This window comes from Columba livia, chromosome 19, assembly GCF_036013475.1.
Source record: "Columba livia isolate bColLiv1 breed racing homer chromosome 19, bColLiv1.pat.W.v2, whole genome shotgun sequence".
In the NCBI taxonomy this organism is placed as follows: Eukaryota; Metazoa; Chordata; class Aves; order Columbiformes; family Columbidae; genus Columba; species Columba livia.
The window spans coordinates 4,900,616-4,922,646 of NC_088620.1; the positions used below are offsets into that span (position 1 = coordinate 4,900,616).

A 22,031-nucleotide genomic window follows, 5' to 3' on the forward strand; every position below is an offset into this window, starting at 1 on the left:
GCGGTGAGTCCTGGACCGACTCAGCCGCAAAAACCAACTCGTGGCAGAGCAACAAGTTCCGAGTATTAAACCCAGGGGCTGGCGCCTCCTCGACAAGCAACAAAACATGAATAGACAGCTGTAGATCCATCCTGCTCCGCTTGTAGAAAACCTCCCTTTGCTAAAACAGAGCCTTCTGGCCCGAAGAGCTGCAATTTCAGCACCTGAGGGTGGCAATCTTCCGTGTCACAAGAGACACCTGGATGTGACGTGAGCTTCACCGCGATGGAGGCTCAGGGTGACTCACCCCAAAGCGCGAGGCAGCGAACGCAGCAAACCAGACGGGAGATACTTCACCCACAAGACACCTTGTGGAACTTTTATTATATAGAGTGTAAAATGCAACTGTCAGTCAAATAAAAAGAACACTTTGTTTTGTTTTTAAACACCATGCTCAACATTATCCAACGGCCTTTCTTTATAGTTAGACATTTCAAGCATAAGGAAAATAATAAGGAAAGAACCCAAGAACAGTAACTTCAGTACATTTCAAAACGGAATGTCCCGCGGGGCAATTAAAAATGCAAGAAAAAATAGCTTCAATTCCGTTTTTCCTTTAAAAATACACTGTTATCTGTACAAGAAACACTACAGTAAACATCGGAAATCATATTATCCCTTTTATTAAATCAAAATTATTTAGCGCATACTGTGGTTAATACTAGATTCATTTATTTCTCTAGGTAATTCGACAAATATTAGATATGAAAATATTTAAAAGAAATGAAAAAAAGCAAAAAAACACCTTGGAATTAAAAAATAGTTACTACCTTTTATACGGTTTTATGTTCCACAGTGTTTGTTAAAGGTACTAATAGCAGATTCATTTTAATATTAAAAATAACAGTATTTATATTTCTGAGAGCATAGAGGAAAGGTTTTATTTCTTTTTTTTTTTTTTTTCATTTTTTCTTTTTTTAAACAAGCTTGGAGGTCTTAGATCCATCAATGCAACCAGCACCGGAGACATGGGAACGGAGCGCTACAAAATTAACACGTTTTATATTACCCCTTTAGACTCTAGAAATTATACAAACCCTACAAAACCCCCCGCCAGCAGAACAGCCGCTGCCTCGGCACAGAGTTCACATATTAATTACAATACATACCATAGTTCAGTCGTTTAAAAAATGCAATAAAATCAAAGACAGCCAAGATACAAGAAATTAGAAGTAAAACATTTAATGAATTTACATATTTAAGAATATTTAAATACTGTTTAAATTTTTTTCTTTTTGATTTGTTACATACCACCTAAGACTTCCAAGCCAACGCTTCCTGGTGCAACAGAAAAGATGGAAAATTCAAGGAAAAATACACACAAAGAACCCACGTGTTGAAATGTCACAGCGCTGGGTGCGTTTTGGCGCCTGCGAATTCTCTGCCTTCTCTCCAAAAAGAATTCCGGAGGTTCTTTTACAAATTTGGAAACAAAATTACCAGCATGTCCATAAGTTTAGTACGTTACTAATTGTTCCTGATTCTTAGAAAAGTTCAGTATAGATTATCCTACAGCTAGTGTTTCACAAACAAACAGAAAAGTCTTCATCAAAATGTTGCAAATCTAGAAACCTCTGTTACAAAAAGGTTTTCTTCCACAATGATTTCGAGGAAAACAACAAAATAAATTGCCACGAGGACCTTGTTCTACTGCTCCTAGAGAGGGGAAAGAGGAGAGGTTACTCAGCGGCAGCGATTCTTCAAGCCATGGAGCCCTCCTCCCCCGACAAGCTCCGGAGCGGGATTCCTACCCATGCTTCTCGGCGCCCTGGAGGTCTGTGCCCCACCGCCCGCCATCCCCGCGCTTCGTGCCTCTCCCCGAACAAGATCCCCTTCTCCAGAGGGCCAGGCTTTGCGGAAGGAGTGAAGAGAACTCCCTTTCATCGCCGCTTCCAGGTCGCCCGCGGCGAGCGCCGGTTCCTGCGCCCGGCTCGACCCCGGCAGCTGCTCCCCCGCCGCCTCCGGACCCGCTTCTGCTCCGCGAGCCAGAGCGAAGCGGGACGCCGCGGGGAGCAGGGGCTGCGCACGCTGCCGTGTGCGTGGGCGTCCCACATCGCTTTTGCCGAATGCTAAGATGCTCGTTCTGTGAACCTGGTGCTCAGGAAAGTGCCGCAGGTACCACGGGGGTAAATCCCACGTAACCCTCCGGCAGTCCGAGTGACAGGTGTGGTGAGGTTTTACTTGGCAGCTGGTTAATCCAAATAACTTTTCAAGTTTTCTGCGCCCTTTCAGGACAGGCTGCTCCCTCCCCAGGCAAGCGCACACAGCTCCTGTCCTAGCACAAAGCTTGCCAGAAAAGAAGCAAAGCGTGCACACACCATCCCGAATGCACAATGTGCTGGTGTTGTGCTACTTCGCCAGCCTGGCTCCATCATTCCTTTTACTTTAATTTCCCAAAGCCACAGAACAGCCTGGGAGTTATGAGGGAAAGCCCCCAGGAGAAACATTTAACCTTCCAGTCCTCTCTCCCTAAAAAACCCTCACCCCGTACAGGGAAATAAGACTCTGATGTTGAAACAACATGATGGGGAGCAGGGAGCGATTTCTCCCTTCTGTGATCACTCCCTCAGCCACAAAATCTCTCTCTGCTTCACCATGTGAACCCAAAGCAGAGTCCCCACACCAGGGCAAGGCCAATGCACCCAGTTCCCCCAGGGAAAGAGCAGTGGGGTTCAAGGAACACGAATACAGACCTGGCTGTGGGCCTGAGCCTGCCCTAGTGTCTGCCCGTAGTAGGCGGCCTGCTGTCTGTAATACTCTGCCCAAGCCATTGTGTAGTCTGGCTGGGAACTTGCCTGAGAAGCAGCACTGGCAGCATGACCTGGAGGAAAAGAAGGGAAAAAGGGAGAGATGAGCAATTCCGTAAGACCAAACGCAGGCTTAGGATCTCCTTTTGTAAAGCTTAAAGAAGAGCCAGTGCTCTTCCAACAGCTGCAGACATCTGAAAGCGCAACGCTGGTTATCTGCTGTTTGGATATGACAGGACAGGCTTTGAGCTGGTGTGGCAGCGGCCAGAAAGCGTTAAGAGAGCGTTCCCGCGGCTGCAGGGACAGGTGACAGCCTGCACCCTTCATTCGCAGACCAACAGCTCCAGCAGCACGGTGTCAAATGCAAATCCACAAGTCGGCATCATGCGTGTCTTAGCAGAGCGGAGGAAGCCAGGCCCAGAGCAATCCTACCCTCTCAACTACCCGGCTTCAGCTTTCTGGTTTTTGTTAGCACCAGTTCTTGTCGTGTGCCTTGTTTTCCCCAGGAAGGTCAATCACCCATGTGGACACAAGGTGTACCGTGGTTCAATGGGAGCAGCTCTCCCGAGGCGCGACAGCAGACAGCACAACCGAGAGCTTTCGGTGGCAGAACTACATGTACCACCACCAGCAGGACAGGATCAAAGGGGTTTTGCAGGGACTGGAAGCGAATAACGGCAGAGGGTGGAGACGCAAGTTATCGGATTAGAGTTCTCTCTGTTTACAACAAGAGTTGATTCATCTCCAATAACCCTGTTTCACTCACTCTGTTTTTTGAAATACTCCTCCCATGCTTTGCTGTAATCGGGATGGCTGTTCTGCTGCTGGCTCTGTTGGCCTGTGCAAAGATGACAACAAGGGGCATGTCAATATGGAACAGGTGACAGTTTCCAGCCAGTGACATCCACCTTCCCACTAGACAGGCCCTGGATCTACTTCGGCTGCCCAGGCTCCACACTTGAGCTTCCACCTTTCTACAGCGCTGGGCACCTTCAGTCCAGGGAAAGCTGAGGAAAAGCTCCAGTTCCTGATTTCATCTCGCCTGTGCCCTGTTAAAGGGCGTTAAGTCAGGTCTGCCCCGTGCTGGGACCTGCTCAACTCACAGCAAGTTTACTGGGAGCCGCCAGGTTTGCACATCAGGCACCCTAGGGTGCCAGCTCGCTCCCATCTAGCACAGGGACAGAGGGTTCAAACCCCTGACAGAACTGAGACCTGTCAACTCAACTTCCAGCCATGGAGCTGCCTAGGAAAGAGCCACGTTTTGAGTAATCTCACTTCATTTTCAGAGGTCTTCATCCTTCACCCTGACTCTCATCAGCAGAGCACGCCTGGAGGAGCCCTGGAGGGCAATGCCTGTCTGTACAGTGTCCACATGCCGCCTCCAGCATGCAGCTCTGGGGTGGCCAAACTGCTATGGGGTGCCCAGCATAGGAGGGAACGTGAGCCCTGCACAACGCCCAGCCAGCTCCCCCAGAGCGGAATCCACAACACCCTCCTAACAGCCACGACCGGCTCTGCACTGCGGTCTCCAGACTCCTGCATTGTGCTAAGCGGTGCCACTGAGAGCCCCCAAAACCTCAGTCTTCACCCAGCACAGACTCACCCTCTTTGAAGCACTGAGACACCTAAGCACGCCTAAGCCCAGCCAGCTGGGTGCACAGGCGGGATGGCCGCGCTTCCCTCAGAGCAAAGAGCCCTCAGCCAGACACACAGCACACACAAAAAAGCCCTGAACAGAATCCACAGCAGTCAGAGAAGCGCAGCGAGAGGCAGGCACAGCAGCGCTGAGCACGAGCCGCTGCCCGCAGGGAAGGACCGAGCTGTCCCCAGCCCGGCCAGCCGCCCTGTCTCCCTGTACAGCCCGGCCCGGCGGCCAAAGGGGGCTTTGAAGTGGGGGGAAGGGGGAAAAAATAATACACTGCAAGTGTGAAGTGGGTGGAGGGAACAGGGCAGCAGTGTCCTGTCCAGGGGCATAAAAGCCGGTTAAAAGACTTGACCAACGCTACAAGTCAGGACCTTTTCTGGCAGAGGTCAAGGCTGCCTCAACTGTCCACCTGCTAATGCCAACAAAGGGCCTCCTTCAATGCCTTTTCTTCTCGGAGAATTACAGTCCGCAGCAGGCTGAAAGGACACGCAGCTAAATGCATTTCACAGCAAAATGTTTCCCCAGCCAGTTAATTTATTTAAGATGGGGGGAAGTAATTAAAATCTAAATACATGTGTAGGGGGTGGGGGTCTGCCCCTCCTCCCACAAGGAGGGCTCTCTGGAGCCTGTCCCTCGGAGAAGGCCAGCAGAGCCTGTGACAGGGCCAGCAGAGCCGCCAACAAACGGGCTGCAGCCTGTGGAGAAGGGACCCCTCACAAGACTGCTTCCAAATTTAAAGTGCAAAAGCAGGTATTTACCTAGGTTCTTACAATAATCCTCCCCCGCCTTGGTGAACTCCGCCTGGCCTGACTGGGTACCGCTGTGATCTGCAGCAGGAGAAAGTGGTGAAAGCTGCTTAAAGCACCGCGTTATCTTGTCTGTCCTCTCTCCTTACTAGACTGCCTTCAGCGGGCTACAAAAGGAACACGGAGGATCCTAAGTAGACACGGAACTAGAGAGCCAACATTTCCCATCAGGTTCAACAGCAGAAGTAAAACATCTGCCCCCAAAACACAGCCTTGCGGTACTAAACCTGTCCAGGGGAAGCATAACGACAAGGCAGGATGCTTCTCTGCTCTTGGGAGCAGCAGTGCCATGCTATTCCACTCCTGTACAAAAGAAAAGCCCTTTCAAGCCCACCGTTGCCTTTTGCTGTCCTGAAAACAGAACAACTATTGACCTTCTACAAGCCCCTAGAGCTCTAAGTCTTGATTTTTAGACTGCAATTATAAGGAGCAGAGCTCTTCCAGAGACTTGTTTTTACAGTTTAACACACACTTCCCATGCAGGGTTCCTACGTCCTACTGTAGCACACATTATAGAAGTGCTCTAAGTTAATAATGCAGCATATAGCATTTCCAAATTTCATATACGCACAATTTCATGACCATTAAAACATGCCTAGTGTTGCAATGAGTCACAAGTGCAACTGCAGACATTGCTCCTCTAACATTTCCTCTACCTCAGGCACCTCAAAGAGCGGGAATTTAGACCAAAGTTAATCTACTTCATTGCTAAACAAGCCTTAGCACTGAAAAGCACCTGTCATTAAACCCCTTTAAAATCACTGCCACACACACACTTTTTGGTGTTTAGCCTTAGTTTTCACAAGACCAGGCCAATAAAAACTCCTATTTCCTGAAAAATTGTAATTGAAAAGTGTCTGTTGGACATTAACGCCCATCACATGAGCTTTGAGATTACCAAGCAGACCATGAATCTGCTCTGTTTCAGGCAAACCATCACTCTGGCTGACGAAGACACAAGATGATGCCGTTACCAACGTCACCACTAGCATTTACTATTTCAATTATTCTGAAAAGCAGGACTTCCTATTCCAATCTGCTGAATTTTGACTAAATAGGTTTTTAGGAAGAAATGACACTTGGAACCTTGAAGAACAACAGCCAGTCTGACTCAGTGCTGCCGGCTTGAAGTAGAGAGCCCAGCAGCAGGGGTGACCTGGGTTTAGTTTTTGAACTTATGACTAAAGATGTGTAAGCACTGTCGGTCTGAAAGCTGGTTATTCCACTGGCCTCATTCTGAGCATTTAGCACTGCAGAGGTTGAGCTGTTCTCATCAACTCCCAAAAGGTGACAAAGTGCTACAGCCAGTGAGGATGAACGAGCACAGGAGCCTTGCCTACCTTTCCTTCCATTTTTTTCATCTCCTTTCCCAGTCTTTCCATCAGACTGGGCCTGGAACATCAAGAAGATCTCATAGGAAAAGAAAACAAGCAAGAACTGATAAAGTAATGAACAAAGGGATTGGGAAGGCTCTCTGCCACAGTGCGCCTGTGAGGGGGAGCGGGGTTCACAAGTGCACGCCTGCCGAACCCTGGCAGAAAGGGAGCCTAAGGCAGAAACATTTTTGTTAGAAAGGAACAGGCAGCAAGGACCAAACTTCTACACAGAGAGAGCAGAAACAGGCAGTAAGCAGTTAAAACGCACAACAAGCCTTGCAGTTTAACGGTCTTCAGCATATTCAGAGCTCAAACACCACAACGTGCCCCTACATACGGCGCAGGGAATTATTTGCTGTTTCACCCAGTGATCTCATGGGTGAACCTGTGTTTTTGAGGGATGAAGCAGCAATTGCAAAGGGAACACCAACCCTTCTCCAGACCAGCACCCAGACACTTACTTGGGACTTGCTGCCCAGGCTGCTGCCACGTCTGGTAGGTACTGCCCCAACCCTGCGTCATGAACGCCTGAGGACCGCTGCAGAGACAAAAAGGCATGCTGAAGCAGACAATAAAATACTTGGCAGGCTGGATATATATAATGTTGTCCACAGAAGGAAAATTGGTACTTATAGTCAGCAACTGCTGAGCAAACAGGTTAACATGGGAACGAAAGGAGGTGTGACTGCTAATTGTCTTGATATTGGTCTGTTCATGTAGCCATGAAGATACATCACACCCAACAGCACTCATCGTGATCTGTGCAGTTCAGGCTTCTTTCCACACTCTCACTGCACTAGAGACAGGAATTTTGGAGATGCCAACACCTACCTTGTTTATAATTTCATAACTATAATCCTTCCTGCAGTCAAGCTTAAAGGTTTCATCTCACTCGCTTCTGAACGCTCAATCTCCAAAAGGCTCCACTTGTCCATCGCCCCTTCAGGGCCCTCCACCCTTCTCCCAGCCATTCCCCACAGCCCCCCCATGACGAGATGGAAAATCTTACTTTTGATGAGGTGTCGCGGGTGCTTGGCTGAACGGATTCTGACCAAATCCTCCAGGTCCACCCATGCTGGTACCCTGTCACAGAATCCACAAATACTTAACGTCAGCTCCAAGCACAGGGCAAAGGTAGATAGCATGAACAGTAAGAAAGGGAAGAAGACAGCCTGGGACATGCTCCACTAAACCCCAGCACCTGAAAGAAGCGACTGATTCTCCAAGGACAAAGTTCTCAGAACTGTCAGCACACTCCAAGACACCAGCTTCAAAAGTAACTCTGGCCAGCCCACAAAGGGACTAATGGAACTACTGCACAGGTGGAAGTTCCCCTTTGAATAGCTTGCATCCTGAGGTTGGTATCAAGCCTTCTCTCAAACAATTCAGCAGGAAGGTTGCTTTTTAGCTTTACCATGCCCCGGGTTCAGTATTTTCCATACTTTCTTTTACCCAAGTTTCCCCCTTCAGCAGCACGCCAGCCTGACATTAAGCTTTAATACCGCAGCACTGCATTAAGTGGAAGATAAAAGTCATCCTGGATTTACTGGAGCAAGGAGCTGAGTGTTACTTTCAGGACGATGATGCCAGGATTGTGTCATTCTCACGCAGTGACACTACTGTCTTCCCTTCAAAAAAAGCCTTCTCATACCTTATCATTGCTGTTCCTCCCTCTCCTACAGCTACACACTACCCTTGATTATGTCAGCAAACAGTCAGAACCTCAGGGGCCACAGCAAAAATTAGGCCAATGCATGCTGGAGGGCAATTAAAGTTCAAGAGAGCTGCTAACACGCACATGGTTTTGAAGTTAAATAACGTAAGCGTGTGTATTCATCCTGTAAGTCCAGGCCTATATGTAGCTAAGAGTAAAAACACGTCTGAAAGAGACAGAGCATGAGCAAGAGATGGGACTTACACCAACTTTCTCATCTATGAGATGTCTAGCGAGTTCAATTTGCTGCGGAACTCCTCTGATTGTGAATATTCGTACACCAGGGTCTGTGTTGGGAGGTGGGTTTCTCTGGAGCTCCACATGGGCTCCTGACTGCTGGTTTATGCTCTTGATGTTCTCACCACCTGAAGAAACCCAAGACATCAGAAAGGATATTCAGCATCTTTTTTCCATTAAAGCATAACAAAGTCAGGTTCTGGTAATGGAATATAGTTTCAATTCCCTCTGTGTGTCTCGGGATGGCAACGGCAGCCACCACACCTGAGCTCATGTTGCTCCTTTCAATTGCCTCGTAAGCATGACCTGAAACTGTGAACAGTTTTTGGGGTCATGAATGGTCCCCCTTATGCGTACATGGCTTGACTCCCACCAAAACGCAGCACGGCTGAGATACACTGACAAACCAGATGCAAAAACTGTACTGACTAAATTCTGATGGTTTTGCACAGCTGTTCACAATCCTCAAGAAAAGAGTCACCTGCAACTGAAACATGCTGCTTCTTTCTTCCATTAGGCTTTTTTTTTCTCCATCACTAGACGTTTCATTCCACTAAGGCAAAAAGCCACCAGCCACATACCCTGTAGCTTAAAGCTAAAGCTTAAGCTTTCTCACACCACGTCCTGTTCAACAGCTTATCCCCTTAACGAAGCCTCCGCTTACCGCAGCGTGTGCATCCCTCTGCACAGCCGCAGTGGTGCAGGATTCTGGGTCTTCTGCTATTTCAAAGTTAGTTGTGCATGCAGGGAACATATAGTTTGCCATCTGGATATGCTCGAGCACAGGGGAGCTCCGAGCAGGACGCGGCAGGGCCAGCCAAAGCAGATCTGATTTCCTCAAGACCGGCTAGGTCCCCAGGTCTCTTAATGAAATTTGCTTAACAAAAGCCTCAGCCAAAGTTACAATGGTTCAATTCTTCTTTTGGAAGCTCGCACAACTTACAGACCAGCTCCACTCAACTGGAGAAATTAAAAGGTGTGGAGTAGGAAGGGGTTTTACAGCTTTTAAATCACAAATTAAAAATCCCCAGCCAAAAGGACATACAGCAAGCAGGAAACAGAGCAAAGGAAACTAAGCTGAGATTGCTTGGTTTTAATTAAAAAGAGTGTCTAAAAATAAGCGCCTCAATTTTGCTCACATTTCCATCTCTATACATCCAGCACAACTTCAAAACAAACTGTGGATGTTGCAGACACTTGTTCGTTTCATTGTAATGGACTCGTGACCTTTTTAACATGTTAAAGCCTTCTTGGGGAAGGGAGGAGGAAAAGTTGCCAAAGGGCAATTAACTCTTTCTAAATGAATTTTTGAAGATGCATTTAACAAAAGATAATCGTGTCACATCCCTGGGCAGACAACAGAGATTGTACTGTGCAGCCAAAAGCCAACCCCCTTATTTTCAGTCAAGCATGGGAAAGTGGTGAGATGAAGTTTCAAAACCAAGAAGGTTTTCTTATGTAACGCTTTTGTTTGATGCAGACTTGTTTGAAGCTCTGTTTTTTACATATTGAGGTGAGATGTGAATCAACAGATGCTTCATCTGCTTAACGAAAATGTAAGACTCTTCGAGCCAACATACTTTGGATCGGGAAGGAGCAGGAGAATTTTACTGGGTGACAGAGGCACAACCATAGGTTGCTATCACACAGCAGACTAAGTTTCTCCTTCCAAAAGGGGATTAAACATTGAAGCACTATCAAACTGGAAGCAAGGAGAGTATAGATTTCAAATAATTTCCCAGTTTAGCATTCAGCACCAAGTTTGTGGTTGTTGAGACTTTCCACATCAGCTCCCTCCCAGAACATATCGCAAGATCAAGGTCATTGCCGCTCCAGGTTGGGTCAGGGGCTGCAAGCTCCTGCCCCTGTCCCAGGAGCTGGTGCCCTTCTCCTCCCCACCCTCCAGCTGGGTACGTGCCAAAGGGCTCCCTCCCACCCCAGCTATCCCAGTTCTGTCTCCAGAGTGTGCAAACAGAGCCACACGATGCTGCCCGGTGCCGGCAGGAGTTCATTTTCCGCCCTGCTGAGGTGACCCGCTCGGCACATGGTGGCCGTCTATAGCCGCATTCAGCAGCCCGGCTCCATTCTTCTACCTGATGGGGGGCAGAAGTGATGCGAGAGTGGCCCCCCAGCTGGATGTGAAATCGTAAAGCAATTAATCAAACCTGCTAAAAGGCAGAGCTGACAAGAGCCAGGCCGGCCACGTTATCTGTCAATATTGCTGTATTTATCATGGAAATCCAGCGGGGGCCCAGAGAGGCTGCGGTTTGTTCCAAGCACCACCAAACAGAGAAAGCCCTTGACATGTGCATGGTGCTCGTCTCCACCCTTCCTCGAGCCTTTCAGAAAAGAAAAGCTGCACCTACCCACCCTCTAGAGGAAAAATCTACGCACAGGATTCGCAGGGAGCTGAGCGCATCTTATCAGCTCATAAAGGCTCATGCTCCCAAGCTGAGAAGTGATGCCCATGAAAAAAGGGCCCTATGTCTTTTATCATACACACTGCGGAAACTGAGCTGGGAAACTTCCCCATCTCCCTCTTTTTCCCCTCTTCCCGAGTGGTGACATGGAGCTGGAAGCACAGCAGCAGTTACCTGGTCACATCACATACGATACACCCAAGATACCCACCACTTGGGTGCCAACCTCGGAGACTAAGCCGTGTGTGCCCGGAGGACTCGGCCAGATTTTACAGAGAAAGCTAACAAGCAAGTCCTGTATCGCAAAGGAAAAAAGAAAAAAGGAAAAAAGAGAAATAAAAAAGCTGGAAACCGGTCAGAAACTAAAACGGGAGGAGCAAAGGTTTTACAATTGGTCACTGTTACAAAAACCCAAACTAACCTAACATCCTTTCTCCCCTACATTGCCCCATAAGCAGTGGGAGAGGAAATAAGAAGCAGCAGGTGTCTTGCATCAACATATGGAGCGTGCAGTACATCCATCCTGGTCCAGGCCCCAAAAGGCAACGCCACAGCCATCACTCACTTGACAAAAATGAAGGCTGCGAGAGACTAAGAGCACAGGCACTGTAAGAACACCGATTATAAGGTGGTATTACAAAGCTACAAGCACTCAAATCACCATACAACTAGTAATTAGTCACTCCAGAAAGCTTCTGATCTGGCTGGGTAAGAATCCCTATTTTGCTGTTGTGGAAACAAAAGGTAAAAAGCTACCCTTCACCCCCACAGCGAGCCGGTGCCAGGCCTTGCACTTGAACGCTGAGACATCCAACTCCGCTACCTGCATTTATATTTTCAGCACACGGTGCTCTCTGTAGTCACAAATGCTCCACTTCAGTGCACCGCTGAACAACAAGTGACCTTTTCTGATCCTTTATTAAGGATGACTAATGGATACAGCAATAAAGTTTCATTATAATTTGATTTTTTCATATGTATAACTCATTTGTGGGCTTAACATTTGCTTTGCTTGATCTTTTTGCCCAACTGGACTGTTCAGTGAGATGAAGCACAACCTCTCTGCAATTTCTGCATCATGGGGAGAGCAGGTGTTTTTTCATCTTGAAAGAAGTTTTCAGGTTTGCGAACAGGCTTACAGCAAAGAACAACATCTGAAAATGATTGCAGCTACACTGCTGACATGCCTGTGTCCGATATCTCTGTTCTTTGTCATCCAACAAGGCAGGAGTTCAGGGTGCTATAGGGGCCAGGTACACGGAAGGGAAGAAGCCAGATGCAGTGGGGCTGTGTGGCAGGGAAGAGGCCACAACACGTTTCATCGCGAACTCGCTCCTGCGCAACAGGACGGCAGGAAAATAAATGTCACTGAAACATGGCACAATGCCCTCGAGTCTCTGCCTCCTTTACCGCTGTAGCTAATCTGTTCCTGCTCTATTCATCTCGTCTCTGCTGAGGCTAAAAGCCAACTGTGATTACTTAAATACTAGTTAAGACATACGTCCTTCTTTCTGAAATAAGCAGAGAGAAAAATGAAATACAACTCCTTTGATACATCAGTGTATTAACCCCGAAGCACTGCAACAATTCAGAATGGTAGAGCTCTTCTAGTCCTGGCTCTACTCTAAGTTCTGCCATTACCCGATGTGCAGCTCACACTCTATGACAACCTGTGACTGCCGCTGATGCTCTGGTTTCAGAACTGTCTTGGCGTGTTTCTGGTTCTTGAGAGCAAGTGCCAGATGACTCCTTGTCCATCTCCTTAGTACGCAGAGGTTCAACAGCAAAGGGGCCTCCGTAGCAGCAAACATCTCGTCTGAGCGAGATGCGGTACAGCCTGCTGCGTGCCAGGCTCAGCCACGCACAAACCTGCTGCTCCGCTTTATTCATCAAACACTTCAGGTATGTGGCTGGAAGCAGCTACTGTTATTACCACATTCAGAGACCTTCCATTTCATCACACAGCACTCACAGAAACCCAACACGATGAAATGACTGTTCTGCTTGTCCCTGATAAACTGTCCTTTAAACGAATTCTCTATAAAAAGAATCTACAAATGAACCTGCCTTTTCTCAGCCAGCTGCTTGTTATAACAAGCTTACTTGACAGCTCTGCATGAAGAGCCTCTCTTACATATTGTGAACAAGGGCCTGGAGAGTACAATTATGAGCAAGAGCACCACAAAGAAAACAACCACAAGCGCTTATAGCTTATTCCTACGCTGCATTCACCGGCCACTAAATACCTGCAATTACAGAAAACTCCAAAGCCTCACTGTCAGGCAGCAAGAACACAACCATCCCGAGATGGAGAGATTGCAAGCTCTAATATTAGTGTCACTGGACCTACCTTTGCCTATAACGAGGCCGCACTTATCGGCTGGCACCGTGTAGGTTATTTCCTGCATGCCCCCAGGTGTTCCAACGCTCCAGTCCCCACGGCCACGACCTCTTCCTCGGGCGACAGCCAAACTTCCAAAGCCATCTCGTTCCTTGGAAGGCCAAAAAAATTATCAGTGGTTTTTTTGCTGGTACCAATGTACATTAAAAATAAAATACAGCAAGGTAAGTTAAACTGCATTATAATCAATGGCACTGAATTAAGATATTCTTGGACTTCAGTTTCACATTCAAGATTTTGAAGCACTTTAAAGAAATGCCAAGTAGCGTAGGCTATAGTTGCCTTCCTGACTCAGGAAGATATTTATATTTTTTAAATGCATGCCTTTGTATCTGCTGAAATAAACCTATAAACAAGCATGAACTGCTAAAGGACTTTTAGTTTGCGATGGGAGCTTTCCTTAGAGCAACCAATAGCTCTTGGTGCTGACGCACACAGAAGCTGCTTTCAAACCCTTTCAAGTCTCATTCTTTAAAAAACTGCTGGAATTACTCGGCTGAAACGCACATTTTCCAAAACTTCCAAAGGAAGCTTTTAAGTTCAAAGGCATTTAAAGGACATAACTATTCCGGGTAACTGATTCCTCCAAAAGCAAAGCTATGGGCAGAGACTACCATGATAGACCTCAAAATGTAAGCGGATGCTTAAAAGTTATGAAATCAAGTATTCAAACCAGATCTCAGGGCAAGAAGAGATACCAAGACCTACCCTTGCTGGAGAAATTATGCTCAGGTATCTGGTCTGGAATGGTCTAACTGCTTTACTTTTCATAATACAAAGGGAACACACATCCTCCTTCATGGGTCTGTCCTACTACTTCACATTCTAATTCTTGCTCTCAGGCAACGCAGTATGTTGCTGCCTTTTTAGAGCACAGGGAGCGCATACATGAACATTTATTGCCTTCTGCCCCCCCCAGCCACCAGACCCGCGGACAGGAGCCCGAAGGAGGCATCACTGGTAACTCTGCTGCCTGAGCATGACTCGGTCATTGTCTCACGTTATTGCTGGGCTCCATTCCACCAAGTCACCATTTCCAAAAAACTTAAGAACAACTAAACATGGGGGGTAAACACGGAGCCACAATGAGGCCTCATAATACTGCCTGAGAAATGGAGACCTTCCCATAGCTCAGTTTACATGAAAAAAACTCAAATAACAGAAAACAAACCTGGCAGCTCTGTCCTGAGCAGCAGCATGTGTGGCCCATCAGAGGGACAAACTTAACGCTGCTGTCCTTGCCATGGCAGCATCCATCCACACAGCTGCACGCACACCAACTACATTCCCAGATAAGCTCTTTCCTCCCAAGAGCCTCCAGAACCCACCTGTGCTGTGAGAATGAGCTCGCTGATGATGTGCGCTGCGTGTTGACACCTATCGGGAAGCCCCATGACCTGTGCGACTCTTTCAGAACTAATCCCATCATCTGTGAAGAGAGGTGGCAAGGACTAAATTAAAAGGAGAAAACATCCACCCGCCAACAAAAGCTCCCTTCTAGCACCACCACTGCTGGCAGCGTTTTCACACAACGTAACTACCCCAAGAGCTACCTCTTCCCTCCACCTTCAGCCCCTGTTCCATGGACAAAAATCCGAGACGAAACCCAACCCACATTGCAGAGGGAACAACATTCAAAAGGCAACACTTTAAAATGTCAACAAGCCATGGAAGAGACTGATATAATTTTAAGAGGGCAAAGGCAGCTTTGATAGGTGATCAGACAGCCAAGGACCCAGAGAAAGTTACTTAGAATTAATCAACTCCTGATCCCCAAAGGCTTTAATGTCCTGAAGGAGAATTCTTTAACAGGAAATAAAAGGTTTTTTTGTTATTGTTATTTTGTTTATCCATATAATTACCACTCAAGACATGACTGTTGTGACATCTAATGTTTGCAAATGAGCTGTATATAATCTTACTCTCTGAAAAACAGAAAGTGCACGAGGAAGCAGCATACCATATTTAAATGGGTTTCAGAAAGAGACACAATGCACCCTTAAATTAGGAAAGCCTAGCTGCTGGAACCTCAGATCAGATTCACCTCAGCGATCCCAAACTGGAACACTGGTCAGAAAGTAACCGCTCTCCATCCTCACACAAACCTGGTTTAAATTGAATCCTAACTCCAGCATCATTCTGAATCTTTTTGATCATTTCTCCATTTCTTCCTATCACAATTCCAACAGCAAACCTGGGCACAGAGACCTGATGGGAAAGGCAAAGCAGTATGAAAGCTCAGAGAACTAGTCTGAATTACTCTGATTTTGCAAGGAGATGCTCTTAAATATGGGGACAGGCCACGTGAGGCAGCTCCAGGCTACAGAACCATATCCCTTAAGAAAAACAAACATGTGGCCACAAATTCCTTCCCCGCTAAATGAATTCTGCACTACAAGAATGCAGCTTAAAAAGACAATTAGAAAAGTGCCATCTGGGAGTCCATGTGAACTCCTCCTCTTTGCAGCCAGACTCGCTCTTCTGGCAACAGAACACAATGCATTTAAAAATAAGCGTACAGGTTACATGTGCAATGTGATGACTTCCACCCACTACCCATCCCACAGGGAGGTTAGCAGAGCACTTGTGAAGAAAACGTACCTCTATGCTGCCTCCTCCCATTCTAGAACTGAAATCATTGCGTACGCCTCGGAAGTCTGCCTGATCTTTCTCTCGGATGATCTCCAGTACCATTTCCCTCGCTTGCTACATGGGGAAAGAAGTTACAGTTAGCTTAAAATTATTCTGCTTGCCATCTTGGTGTTGGGGTCCCAACAGTGGCTAACGGTGATGCTTCAGGCAAAGCGACCTCCATCTGCTAAGGGAAACAGCACTCTGATTGACAATTTCTTTTACCACAGTCAAGGGAGATCTGTTCTCAACGGCATCTTCCATGCCTGACGAAATCTGCCAAGTGTGCAAGGTGGCAGTTTCTTGTGTGCAATTGCTTCCTTCAGTCTTTCAAAGAGGCTCTTTAGCTTTTAAAACAACTTTGAAGGGTTTTTTTGTTTTGGTTTTTAATTAAAGGAAGTTCTATCCTACTGGTAAAACTGAAACTAACACAGTAAGGTAGAAGCTGTGGTAACACAGTGGAGATCATGTCCCCTAAGAGCTAGAGAGCACATCCCAAGGAGGCAGGTGAGCAGTACTGAGCTTACTGACACTCAAAAGTTAAGCCCAAGCCTCCAGCAATCCAGCAAGACATTTTCTGAGACAAATGAATATTCCTCCTCCCTACTTGCAGCCCTCAAGGCCATTCACAAGCTTGCATGTGGCCCAGCTAGTAAAAGTGTACCTTGGAAATGAGGCAACAGTAGCCAGCGATACCAAAAAACCTACATGTCAACACCAAAGCCTTTGTTTCTACATATTACCAGTCAAACCTTTGACATTTTGGTTCTATTTCCAAGTTTGAGGGACACTCCTTTACCCTTTTTACATATTTTCCATGCCCCTGGGGTATTTTTACATAAGGGAACAACTCAAGACACTTCAGCGATGCTAAGACAGAAAAAAAGGCAATGGGGAGATTTCATAGGGATTTGAGAGTTAAGAAACACTGTTGTAGCATCCAGAGAATCCCATCAAACCCAGGATTCACCCAACTTCTTAAGTGCTTTCTAAGCGTGCTCGACTTCCCTACGTGCAAAGATCTTCCAGCCCATGCAATCTCCATGATTGCCTGGCATGCTTTATGGCACGGAAGATGTGACACCAGCAGGTCTTGCAAGGCAGAAGAAACCACCTGGGAAGTAGCAGCATTTAAAGCATGCTTTGGTTAAAAGTAGCAAGACTGCCATTAAACTCCTTTTTGCATATTTATATCTGCACAATAAGAACTGGGAAAAAATTGAAAAATCTAAAAGCCCACTTGCAGTAACACGTTTGACAAAAACAACCCAAACTTGCTATCCCTGAGCAACGCCAACTGTTGCGGCAATTTATGATTAGGGAGACCCTATGAAACAGAACTGTTTTTATTAGGGACAGGAATGCTAGGCTAGGTTTAAGTACTTAGCAAGGTATGAAAAGCACTTGCTGGGAAGTGGAACATGCCACTGCTAAACTTTAATTCTTTAATTCAAGCACTCCCATCACGCTGCAATCTTCCAGGCTCCAGTGACGATGGGTTTTTGCTCTGAACCGCAGGTATGAACACGTCTGTAGAACCCTGACACAAGGAGACTGAGGTATCGCTATTAAGCAAACCCCTTGGTTTCAGGAGTTGTCGTGGGATTATTTTTTATTTAAATTACCTGCGTCAATTGGCTGTCTGAGATAGTGAACCTCGCACAAAACTTTCTCAAATGTGTGGTTAAGTGAATCACTAAGAACCACTTTGCTCAAGTAACATATGATTTTTTGCTTCATGGACTGGAAAGCACTTCAAAGCTACTTTCTCCAAACCCTCCTCCTCAGCTCTTCTACCCATGTCTAATATCTATGTGGAGTGAGAACTCCTAGGTTACCCTGTAAACAAGCCAACACTTGCTAGCCTGGTGTTTTAACTTGCTCTACTCAAACTTCATCCACCTTAGAGAAAACCAGCAAGGATCATTACATTTACAGTTGGATTTGACTCCGTTAGATGCTCACGAATATGCTCAAGTTCAAATTTCTCACCCGTTCTCTAGGGCAATTGCTTACTTTTATTACATACCTGTACTTTAAATGCGTCTCCAGTAATACGGAGAGGTTTATCTGCTCCAGTAGGCAATGGACCGTCTTGGATCATAATCATTTTCACACCTGTTCGCTCCTGAAGAAAAAGCACAGAGCACTTTGCTAAGCAGAGTCCCTACAACAAGGGACTATATTTTGGTTACTAAACATTACGTAGGTCAAATCAGCAGCCTTACACAACACTATTTTAGCTCTTCATGGGTACTTACAGCACAAGTTCAGTAACAGTCCCAGACTGTAAAGGACTGTCAGAAAGTGTGCTACTCCTCAAGGTCTCAAATAGCTGAATCCCTTGCAAAAAGAGAACCCCTCTACTTCAACAACTGATTTTTCAGCCCTTTCCAAAATCGGTAGCTGTCTGCATGTAACAGCTATGAAGTAACTAGCCTTAAAGCTATGGGATGACAGAGCCCTAATCGGGGCACTCAAAACCTACATTTTTGACCTAGGTGCCCTTCTGAAACCCTCTATTCTTTAAAAAACTTGTTCCAGATGGAGGAATAAAGAACGTCTAGGAACATGGATTCATACATAACACAACACTTTTAATTAGAAAAGAGTGGGATGAGAAAAAAACAGGAAGACACATGCCAGCTTTATCACAGAGCAGCAACAGAAGAGAAGCACAACACTTTACAACAGCACGGCTGGCATCAAAAACCATTGCAGCAGCAGAATAGATACCTCTCCTTGGCTACAAGGATCCTCTCCTAAACAGCAAGTACCAAACGTTATCTAAAGCACACGAGTTTCTTTCACAGATCTGGCAAAACTTCACTACACATGTAGCTGGGGCCAAACCGATTTCTTTTTTAACACAAGATTGGATTTGAGTCCAGCTCTCCGAAGGCAGAAGAGTAGTCCCTGCTGTAGAAGGTTAGAGCATTTAAGGCTCTCCATTTCAGCACGCTCTTGTTGATCTAGAGAAGCTGCAGTAGGGAAGAGAGCCCTAAAGTAAATGCATCTTGCGCACCTGCAACTGTTTTATTGTTTCACCTCCTTTGCCGATGACTAGACCCACTTTGGATGCCGGGATCAAAATCTCCTGAATCGTACTGTTGCCATCAACATCGTTGTGAAAACCGGGTCCGTTCCGACAGCGATCTACAATCTGCCCCAGTAGCCGTTTTGCTTGTCTTTGGAAAAGAATCGAGGGAAACAACCATTAGACAACATTGTTCCATGTGACCAAGAGACCAGGAGCCATTGGAATGGGAAGTGATCGGGGAGAGGAGAAGAGGTGAAAAGATGAAGGAAACCACAGTTAGCACAATGTTTGCTTTTTTTTTTTTTTAAATCTCTTTGATGCATATTTTCCCCTATCATGATTATTTATAGGCAGTTTGATATTTGAGAGGGGAAAAGAGAAGGAAGAGCAGCAGCATGCTCTGACCTCTTTGGATGTTAAGGATAACCGTTGAGCTATAGCATTTGGGGTGCTTATTTTGGATGAAGATACTCTATATATTTTAAACTTTTCTAAACCTTTTTAACATATATACAACCCTTGTTAAAACTCAAGCTCTGTTCTCCTTCTTGGTCAAGACAAAAAAACCCACACACCGCTCTGATCTGAACACAGCACTGTGGTTAACCACTCTCTGATCAGCAACCGCCTCGCTCTTCGCTCTGATATTAACACCACTGATTAACCACTGTGATCAGTAACTTGCTCCTCTCTGCCCGCTCTTCCCAGCAGCACCACAACACTGTTCTAACACCCTCTGCCCCAAGCAGCAGCTGCTGAAGCTACACCGTGAAATGACGTGAGGATACTGCAGCAGCGACCAGTGAAAGACTGGGGTTCTCCTCCTGGTGAGAAGAGACAGACACAAAGAAACGTTTGGGAGATTAAAAATACCTCCTTTAAAATCTTTAGGAGATCAGAGGCAGCTGACAATGTTTCCCTTCATCTTGCAGGCTCCTAGAGCCAACACACATCTTCCCTGCCCTTCTCCCATAACCCATCTCCAAGCAGGCAGAAGAAAGGCGCTGGTTCCCTACGCGGTCTAAAGCAGCGTCTTCCCCTCTCTCCACTCCACACCAAGCTGTATCAGGCACCCTAGGACACTCTTCTCTCTGGAGGTTTGAAGAAACAGCACAAAGTCATCCCTCACAGACAGACACTGACCCCAGACAGCTGATGGTGCGGTGGCCTGCAGCTGCACACAGATCAGAGCGCTGCTTTCTCTCGACTCTCCTCACAAAACAAGGCAAAAAGTGGAATTCTAGAAGACCACTTCAAATATTACAGAAGAGCCTTAAGAGGTTTTATTAATCTATCTCCATATTTTGCATAAAGTTCTTTTAGTGACAACATAGAGACCACAACAGTTAATGCACAATGTATTTCAGATGAGAAGGGGTCATCTAGAAACTAACCCCATTAGTTTGCCACCGGGTATAACTAATGGAAAGACTCCTCACACGAAACCCTTCACAAAGAAATCTGACATCTAGATTGGTTTCCTCATTTCCTTTTCTTTTTCTACAAGTAGCCTGAAAAACTAGTTCAATAACCAACTCAACAAGAATTTTAGCACAAAAATAAATTCAATTTCACCTAATACCTCACCACCACATTCTGCTTCACCAATTGAGTATTCTCACTTATTTTTATTCATTTGTATTTTATTTAAAGACAGCCTTGGACACGACTACATTTAACTGCTTTTTTCAGAATCACGAAGTCTTAACTATACCTCTTCCCCACTTCCCCCCAACTGCATCTCATCAGGCATCCCAGCTTTTTAATATTGTGCTAAAGGGGGAAAAGCACTTCAATATCAGCAAGAATACACTGCCTGCCCTATAACGTGAGCTTGACAATTATATTTATTCTGGTTCATTGGTTGCAGTATTAAGGTAGAATAAGGAGATTTAAGTACCCTTAGATCTCTTAGGAATGGAAGAATGACGATTGTCTTCTCGTTAGAGAGACAGTCTCTGCGCCCATGTATTTTCACTATCAAATGAAACTCAAAGATTTCCAGATGGATTTTAAAAAACCCACCTACCCAAAGGCTGGGGAGAGAAAGAGCAGCTCCATATGTTAAGTGTGTTCCTGTAAGCCTGAGGATCCTGGATCCAGTTCCAGCAGGAGGTCCTCAACTGGTTTGTGAGAGTCTCAAACTCAGCTCCTGGGAAGGGGGAGGGAGGAAACACTGTCCCTAAAGTTTCTATAGGCCTGAAGAGTAGAAGCCCCTGCTAGCTGGCCACGTGTCTCTATCATGCAGGGATCAGAATTCGAGACTTTGGTTCAGTCCTTTGCCTCTTGTTGGCAGCGATGCAGAGGCAAGCACACCCATGGGCCTCGTGCTGCTCTGCAACAACACCAACACCTCCAGATTATTCTGGAGTGGCACCGACAGGCTTTGGAGGCCTCATGCAGCCCCTTCTTCAGCTGGAAGGATGGTCATCTCAGCAGGAGTGGGGGAACGAAGGGGAGAACAGAAGTGCCCTTCAACAGCTTAGCTCAGTATCCTGAAAGGTGCAGCTCAAAAACTGCATCCTCGGTGCCCTAAGAGCAACCTCGCCCTGCGGAGGGGGATTCCACAGCAATTTCTGCAGAGAGTTCAAACTGCAACTGAAAAAAAGCCTTTGAGGTGCACGGTTCAAAGCATCAGACCAAGAGGCTCTATGTTCCTGAGGCCCTCAAGTTTCTCTAGGCCAACATTTGCTGGTGTGGCTAACGGAGTAGCACCACTGACAGAGCACAGCATTAGGGAGAAGAGAAAGAAGAAGAAAGGAGAGAAATTAAATCAGAACTCACTCAATGCTCTCTGGCATCCCGGTGAGCACACAGGGCCGCTCCGGCATCCCACCACTGTCTGCAAAGGAAACAAGAAGGAAACCTTTAATAGATGGAATTAAATGACAGCTGTTTCAGTAACTATCAAGCACTAATGGAAGCATTCGCCCTCCCCCTGCACACAAAGCTTGTTAATGAATTCAAAGACATCC

At 46.3% G+C, this 22,031-nt stretch overlaps 1 protein-coding gene across 6 annotated transcripts in view; it reads right to left on the reverse strand.

The window, feature by feature from the left end:
• Positions 1 to 328: 328 nt before the first annotated feature.
• The window catches only part of FUBP3 (far upstream element binding protein 3), a 37,745-nt gene continuing 16,042 nt past the window's right edge, over positions 329 to 22,031 (reverse strand). For 3 of the 6 annotated variants that reach the window (XM_065035817.1, XM_065035816.1, XM_065035815.1), the window contains 13 exons: positions 21,841 to 21,898; positions 19,042 to 19,204; positions 18,046 to 18,144; positions 15,987 to 16,091; positions 15,491 to 15,593; positions 14,714 to 14,814; positions 13,335 to 13,476; positions 8,532 to 8,692; positions 7,623 to 7,696; positions 7,075 to 7,151; positions 3,553 to 3,624; positions 2,733 to 2,860; positions 329 to 1,695 (listed from right to left, as the gene is read on the reverse strand). In XM_065035817.1, the coding sequence (XP_064891889.1) occupies positions 1,687 to 1,695; positions 2,733 to 2,860; positions 3,553 to 3,624; positions 7,075 to 7,151; positions 7,623 to 7,696; positions 8,532 to 8,692; positions 13,335 to 13,476; positions 14,714 to 14,814; positions 15,491 to 15,593; positions 15,987 to 16,091; positions 18,046 to 18,144; positions 19,042 to 19,204; positions 21,841 to 21,898 (1,292 nt within the window). In that variant the 3' untranslated portion in view covers positions 329 to 1,686. The remainder of the gene's footprint in view (positions 1,696 to 2,732; positions 2,861 to 3,552; positions 3,625 to 7,074; positions 7,152 to 7,622; positions 7,697 to 8,531; positions 8,693 to 13,334; positions 13,477 to 14,713; positions 14,815 to 15,490; positions 15,594 to 15,986; positions 16,092 to 18,045; positions 18,145 to 19,041; positions 19,205 to 21,840; positions 21,899 to 22,031) is intronic. The other 3 variants (XM_065035820.1, XM_065035819.1, XM_065035818.1) reach the window with 1 other exon arrangement.